Source organism: Glycine max, chromosome 18, assembly GCF_000004515.6.
Source record: "Glycine max cultivar Williams 82 chromosome 18, Glycine_max_v4.0, whole genome shotgun sequence".
In the NCBI taxonomy this organism is placed as follows: domain Eukaryota; kingdom Viridiplantae; phylum Streptophyta; class Magnoliopsida; order Fabales; family Fabaceae; genus Glycine; species Glycine max.
Window position 1 is genome coordinate 32,249,500 of NC_038254.2, and position 8,181 is coordinate 32,257,680.

Sequence of the window (8,181 nt, forward strand, 5' to 3'; positions counted from 1 at the left end):
TATTCTTGTTTAAAGAACCTTACGTCACCTGATCCTATATATCACAATTTCTTTTACGTATCAAAAAAAAGATATCCCAACTTCACCTGAAACTTGCGGACTTAACAACAACCAAAAGTTATGGTTGAAATTTAAAATTGATCTTCACAAGGCCAGCATTGTTAACACTGAATCTGATGTAATGTGATTGGAGAACCTTGTAAGATACCTCTAAATAATAGACAGAAGAGCACGAGATTCTACTAGCAAAGTTTGTCTTTTTTTTTCTGTAATAACTATTGTTGGGGATTTAATAGTTCGTTTTTGAAACTACGATATAATTAAGAATCATATGATTGATTCTGTATGTGGTTTGGTATAATGTATTATTATATTCCAATATCAAAATGCAAAGGTATTCTAGCTTCGACTACGCGACAAGCGTGCCTGTATGTCCTGTTGTTCTCTTTGTAAAATGGACCAAATATCACCACGCTTTGTAAAAGTTAAAGCCTTAATTAAAGGTTACATGTACTGTATATTAAAGTTATCCATCTGTAAGTTGGGCATAATAATTGTACCTTATTAGGGACTCAATTCTACATTATTATTTTTTTACATTGAAGGTGTGCAAGCGCCAAGACAGAACAGGAGAAAATGTGACACGGTTGTAGAGCACCAAATTTTCGTCATTTACAGTTTTTCATTTAAAGATTTGGTCATCCTGAGGAAACAACCAAATAAAAGACATACTTGCAAATCTTATCTGTTTAGGAAAACACACACATCCTCTTGCTTTTTTCATTGGTCAACAAATAGCATGGTGTGCCTAATTTTGTTTCATTTTTGGGTGATATTAAGACCTCGTGAAGTGATGTGAAAACAATGACCAAGCAAGAGTATTAAGATTCAGAGAATCAAATCCTTTATTAAGCCATTCATAAGAACTAACCATTAGTATTAGGAAGAGTAGATTCATAGAATGCCTATGTAATTGTTTACTAAAATGAGACAGATCAGAAGATTCTTATTCCATTAGGGCCACAACTTTAGGAGAAAATGAAACTTAAGAATAACATGCTTTCAAAGGGTAGTTTATTAGTTTATTAAGAATCACCAAAAAAAATTATAATCTTAAACCGCAGAAAATTGCTCCTTTAGCAAATCAATGACAGAGAAAGGCAATCTGATATTTAAAGCAAATTACACCGAAAATGGAAACAAGCACAATGCATATGGCATATCCTAGCAACCCCTCATCATTGCAGCACAAATAGGATAAAACAAAATGCAGGGGGGGGGGGGGGGGGGGGGCGGTTTTCAACACCAACATATTATTGCAAATGCCAGTATTCATGTGCTCTAGCAGTTAAATGATCATGTTGATTTGGTGTAGAAACGAATGCCAACTGCCAAACCCAAGATAAACAACGGAACTAGAAACTGGAGGATCCTTATGATGAACTCCGGAGTCTTGTCCTGGTTATAGTGAGGTTGTTTTGGAGGAGTGTACTTAACCTTGCTGGGGATGGTTGATGTATCAATGTCTCCAACATAGAACTCATCCATCATGGCTACGGCACTGGTGCTGTGACCAATATCCTCAAAATCATTGGTTGCATCTTTCCCTGCAAGCATGTGTCATTTGGAGTACTGTAAGGCATTTGCAGAAATATCACTTTGCTGAGACCATGAGGTATGATGAAAAATTAAGTGCATTCAAAGACACTGTTTGATACCTGTGGAAGACAACAGGACCTCATCCCCACCAGGGTGATCTTCCAAAAACTTTGTTACATTATAAACCTGTTCCACAAAAGATATGGTGAGGTAGAGGAACAAAGGCCACAACCACAACATGCTTCCTGATCAATTAGACTATTTTTAGTTTGAATTTCATCCACTAGTGACTAGTTTGGATAAACTTCTTATCAAACACCACTCGAACGAGAAGAAAGAAAATAGATAAAAATGGATAAAATTTCTCTCTTAAGTCACAGTCAATTTATACACCTAAACCTTTTTAGAAGCCCTCTTTATCTAACTTCTTCAAAAGTTGAAGTGCAAGACTTCGTTTTGAGATACGAGAGAAGTTTGATTTATTTTACCCCTTTTCTCCTCTTACATGTACTTGCAGAAAAGTTTATCCAATTTGAACCTAAATCTCTAACTTACCTCGAAAGCTCAAGTCTACAAATGGCACAATGGCATTTGACTATTTTCTTAAACCTAACAGGCACATGATTCAGTACTCCCTAGCATCATAAAATTATCAGATATGATTATGATCTATGAGAATGTGGAATGAATCCCAACCATTATGACTCCGTACTCCAATGGAGAAAGGCAATAAAAGAGGAAAAAGGAGACATGCATAAAGACAATGATATGAATGTGCGTCCTGTATGATAAACAGAATGTGCATCCTGAAAGAAGTGAATTACATGGAATATAAACGGGGAAATATTGAAAAAAATTTCTTATTTCCAGAGTTTACTAGTCAACAATGAAGGCTAGAAGCACAAAGAGAAGTTCAATACTTCATCGTTGTTTTCGAAACAACTCTTCACCTCTTTTCTACCAACTTAAAGTCCTCAATAAAATGAAGAACAAAACATTGCATGAAAGCATGTTCAACCAACATACATACCTAACCATTAATGGTCATCACTTCATTTATCAAATGCCCACCCAAATTCAATTTCATTTCAGTAAGCTGGTAATAACTAAAAACCTTAACTCTCTACCATTCACTCACGATCCAGAACATGAAATGTGGTATGGCATTAATTAATACGCAATATATATATAGTGAAGTATCTCTACAATTTCAGCTTAGCAATTCAAAATCATCAAAAAAAAGCCTTTAGACAACTAAAACCATCAATCAGTAACAGGGTAAACTACAACTTATAGCTTTCTTTCAGCTAAGGAAAAATAAAAATAAATAGAAGAAGCACTTTATATGCTTCAAATATAAGCACTGTTAATTTTTCATAATTTTTCAAAGCAGGAGGAAATGGCATAGAATGGAACCCATCAAGCAGATTTAAACAAATCCCATCCCTTACACAGATCTGGCCAATCCCAGTCCTCTAACTAAGTTAGTTTGGACAAAGAGCAAAATGAAGCACACAAAAGAAAAACTTTCAACAGCATGAATCAGAACCAACCCAACTGAATCTCTAATGGTTCCACCAAACTCAAAAACACAAGAATTTCAACAGAAGCAAAGAAAAAACTGAAACCCCACAAAGCAATAGGCAATAATACCTTGCCATGAATGACAAGCCAACAGTCTTTGGCATTGTTGTGCTGAGAGACCTCGGCCAAAGTGAAGACCTTGTTGCGCTCCCCACCCATTGCTGTGCAGCCCTCGTGAGTTAACTGTCAGCCAAAAGGAAGAATGGAGAGAGGATTTGAATAAGAGCAAAATGGGGGTGGTTGGTGAGGATTGAATTGCAAAATGGGGTTAGTTGGTAGGTGGATTGGTTGGTCGATGATGGTAATGGGTTGGTAGGAGTGGACAGTTTTCGTTTTGTCTTACCAACCCCAAGGCACTTTTCAATGCTAATGTCAATTTTTTATTATTATTATTATTAGCGAAAACATAGAATTGGTGGTATTTGTGTGTTTGTATTTGCGAGTTGCTAGGTGCACCTAGCAAATTTTGAAAAACCTAAAACTGTCCCTGCATGTTTACAAAAGCTTTTTTATGTTTTTAAAAACAACGGCACAATGGAGTGTTTGCGCAATGCTTCTCTCCATCAGTTTCTCTCTTCGGTGCACAATACTTTGTCGTTGTTCTTTGTTTCCTTGTGTTCGATTAGGTTCGATGAAGGTGAAGGTACCGATGTTCAGCATTGTGGTGATCGTCGGTGGCATACAAGGTAGGTATTTGCGTTGGGTGTGCGTTCTGGTGTACCGCAGGTCGTGCGGATCAAGTTGATCCGCAATCTAATTATGGATCAACTTGATCCGCGTGTTAATTTTAAAGATACGGATCAATTTGAGTATTGCGGATCAAGTTGATCCGCAATTATCAATTTGATCCGCAGGCAAACAATCTACATGCGGATCAACTTGATCCACAACTTACTTGCGAATCAACTTGATCTGTAATAGGTTATATTTGTAAAATTTTAAAGCTTCATTTTTGTTTTTAAAGTATTACTTTGTTTGTATTGTCATTTTTTATTTGAATTATTTATACGTGTAGAATGATATAGGGTTTTGGCTTTTTACTAATGATGAGTTATTATGTATAGTTTTGTATGTTATGTATAGTTAGGTTAGGTGTTGTATGCCTGTGTTGAAATTTTTGATTTATTGCTAAGATGGACGAAGATTAGTGGATATATGAAAGTATAATGTCTGAAGAAGTGAATATGGATCATGAAAATGAAGTAGAATGTGGTGTGAATGAACCACATGTCAATTGTTTGGAAGCACTCAATACTTCTTAGGTAATAATGTTGATGATTGTGAGTGATTTAATAAAATGAATATGTTGTAGAAAACTGAAATAATGTGGATTGCTTTATAGGTGTTTGACAGCCGAGAGGAGGTTTGGCGGTGGGCTCGATCCGTTGCTCATGAAAACGAATTTGTGGCAGTGATTATAAGGTCTGACACAAACACTGGTAGTAGAGGAAGGACTTCATTTGTGTTAATTGGTTGTGAAAGGAGTGACGAGTATAGGTGTAGGAAGAAAGAATTTGTTAGAAGAGATACTGGGACTAGGAAATGTGGATGTCCCTTCAAGCTTCGTGGCAAGCCAGTGGATGGAGGACAAGGTTGGATGGTGAAATTGATTTGTGGCATTCATAATCATGAATTGGCCAAGTCATTAGTTAGACATCCATATGTCGGGCGATTGACTAAAGCTGAAAAGACAGTTATTGCTGATATGATGAAGTCAATGGTCAAACCAAGAAATATTCTACTAACTCTAAAAGAGCACAATGCCAATAGATGTACGACCATCAAACAAATATACAATGCAGGAAGTGCATACCATTCTTCCATAAGAGGAAGTGATACCGAAATGCAAAATCTAATGAAGCTTCTTGAACGAGATCAGTATATTCATTGGCACAAATTAAAGGACGAAGACGTGGTTCGTGATATCTTTTGGTGTCACCCTGATGCAGTGAAGTTATTCAATGCATGTAATTTGGTGTTTTTGATAAACAGTACCTACAAAACAAACAGGTACAGACTCTCACTGCTTGATTTTGTTGGGGTGACACCAACTGGGATGACATTCTTTGCCGGTTTTGCATATCTGGAGGGTGAACGTCTTAATAATGTGGTTTGGGATTTAGAACGCTTTTGAGGTATATTTTTAAGATGTGATGTCCTTCCTCGAGTTATTGTCACTGACAAAGACCTAACATTGATGAATGTAGTGAAAATTGTATTTCCTGAGTGTACAAATTTGTTGTGCAGCTTTCACACAAACAAGAATGTGAAGGCCAAATGTAAATTGTTAATTGGTCAAAAAAATGCTTGGGAATATGTCATGAATGCCCAGGGAACTCTTGTTGATTGTCCTTCAGAGCAGCAGTTTGATGAGTGCCTAAAGAGTTTTGAAATGGTTTGTTCACCTTGGCCAATGTTTGTTGATTATGTCAAGGATACATGGATAATCCCACACAAGGAAAATTTTGTTACCGCGTGGACGAATAAGGTGATGCACTTAGGGAACACAACAACAAACAGGTATGAAATTGTTCACTTTTTTCCATTAACGTTGATGAATTGATGGATTTTTATTGTTGTATATGTTTATTGTTATTTGTGTATTTGAAATGTAGGGTTGAATCAGCTCACTGGGCTTTAAAAAGAGTGTTACAGAATAGCCTTGGAGACTTATGTAGTGTCTGGGATGACATGAACAACATGATGACGCTGCAGCACACTGAAATTAGAGCATCCTTTGAAACAAGTACACATGTCGTTGGACATGTCTTCAAAAAAACCTTATACAAGAGGCTTCTTGGAATGGTTTCAAGGTATGCTTTAAATCAGATTGCTGCTGAATTTGAGCGTGTTCACTATGCTGGCAAGAATCCTTCCACTTGTGGTTGTGTGATGAGAACCACGCACGGTCTTCCTTGTGCTTGTGAGCTATCTAAATATGTTGTTGGTTGCATCCCACTGGATTCAATCCATATGTTCTGGAGGAGACTCAATTTTTCAGTCTGAGCCCGAGGTGAGCATCAAGGAAGTAATGAAAACTATATCCAACAGATTTGAAGAAATTGATGTTTGTGGTAAGTTTACTCTGAAGACTAAGCTTTGGGTGATTGCATACCCTGATCAAAATTCGATGTGTCCTCCTCCAGCAAAGGTTAACACAAAAGGTGCACCGAAGAAACCAATGAACAGAAACCCAAGGTCAACAAAGCGTGATCCATCTTATTGGGAGTATGTAGATGCTTTTCATACTCAGCAAAATAGCAATTCATCAATGAAGCGTAGTGCATCATCTTCTTAGTAGCCCAATCCAAGAAGGATCATGCCTATGTTGGATCAATTTCAGCCATTTATCCATGACTTCATTGATAACATTGTTGATGTCCAAGTTGATGGAAATTGTGGGTATCGGTCGGTTGTCAGTTTATTAGGTATGGGTGAAGACTCTTGGTCGTTGGTCCGCACCCATCTACTTATAGAACTTGGCAAATTCTCAAAAGACTGTATCTAGCTCTTTGATGGCATAGACAAATTTGAGGAATTACTCATGTCACTACATGTTGATGGGTTTACCCAGGTATTTAATTGATGTTTTTGATTTTTAAGACTTAGCAATAAAATTAATTTCGACGTCTATATTTGTTTCATTCAGGTCACTATGGATAAGTGGATGGATATAACCGACATGGGATATGTGATTGCATCAAGGTACAATGTAATCCTTGTATCCTTGTCTCACCAACAAAGTATGACGTTCTTTCCTCTTAGAAGTCAACCACCGGGAGATTCTTCGGTGCATTGTATAATTTGTATCGGTCACGTCTATGGCAATCATTTTGTTCAGGTACATTGTAGATATAAGGTTTTTTTTTATATTTATGCAATCAGTTGTGTACGATTCAATTACTAGTTTTTTTTTTCATGTACACAGATTTATTTAAAAGATTGTTGTCATGCTCAAGTGAGGCAGTGGCCAACACCATATATTAGTATAATCCAACATTATAGAAGCTTCACGATGTACAAAAGCCATGTTGAATTAAATGATGATTGAAAATGCACCTTTGAATGACTGATCGTTTTGAATTTGAATCTGACATTAGAATTATCTGTCTTTGTTTATTTGTTATGTTAACATAAAAATTATTAGTTAATTGTTGTTTTTTCAAAAATAAAATAAATGGTCCAACTAAAATAAAGCGTGTTATCATAAAACGTGACAGGACACTATAAGACTTGACTACACATTGGAAAATGCAACTGTGTTAACATAAAGCGTGATAGGACACTGTAAGACTTGACTACACATTGGGAAATGCAAGTGTGTTAACATAAAGCGTGTTACCATGTCATGTCATTGGTGTGGTTTAGAACACAGACAGAAACCATGTGCACGCGTATGTATTTATTTTAAAAAATTGAATCAATGATCCTGAAACTCATCTATATATATCACACATTCGAACACTGTAAAAAATCAAACTTTCATTCCTAACTCAACTCTTTGAACAAAGTATGGCATTCTTGGGAGAAACAAGCAGTCAGACAATTGTGAACTCCACATTAGCTTTTATTTTTCCAAATGGTTCCATTGTTCACAACGACAATGGTGTTTATTTTCAAACCTCCACTCCAGTACCTTTTCGACTACCTAACGTTTGTGATTTTCAAACGTTAAAAACCAGAATACACAATACCCTTCAGCTAACCGACGAACAATATTTGGATGAAATTTACTACCGACAGTCATTCATAAATACAGGTAACCATCTTCGATTTCAATGTATGCAACTAAAAAATGATGATGATGTTAACACAATGTTAATGTGTAATCATCAATTTTCATGTGTTGATCCAATTGAGTTATTATGCACCATTGGTAGAACACCAGATGGTATATTAAACTTACTTGAAGCCACTATGACCCCTACTCATGATGCCCTGCTATATTACCATATGAGGTGGAACATGTCACGCCAAAATGAGTTTGTTGGTTACTCG

General features: G+C 36.4%; 1 protein-coding gene across 1 annotated transcript; it reads right to left on the reverse strand.

Moving 5' to 3' along the window:
- Window positions 1-1,057: 1,057 nt before the first annotated feature.
- LOC100500611 (cytochrome b5) lies at window positions 1,058-3,473 on the reverse strand. Its single transcript, NM_001249859.2, has 3 exons — window positions 3,253-3,473; window positions 1,719-1,785; window positions 1,058-1,607 (listed from the first exon to the last, which is right to left on the reverse strand). The coding sequence occupies exons 1-3, from the start codon at window positions 3,340-3,342 to the stop codon at window positions 1,357-1,359; spliced, it is 408 nt and encodes a 135-aa protein (NP_001236788.2). The 5' UTR covers window positions 3,343-3,473; the 3' UTR covers window positions 1,058-1,356.
- Between the last annotated feature and the right edge of the window lie 4,708 nt (window positions 3,474-8,181).

Bases quoted from the DNA above. Each gene is read 5' to 3' on its own strand.
- LOC100500611 (NM_001249859.2), bottom strand. From the start codon at position 3,342: ATGGGTGGGGAGCGCAACAAGGTCTTCACTTTGGCCGAGGTCTCTCAG. The intron at 1,786-3,252 runs GTATTATTGCCT...TTTGTGGAACAG, and splicing joins GGCTTGTCATTCATGGCAAG to GTTTATAATGTAACAAAGTT. The intron at 1,608-1,718 runs GTATCAAACAGT...ACATGCTTGCAG, and splicing joins GGTCCTGTTGTCTTCCACAG to GGAAAGATGCAACCAATGAT.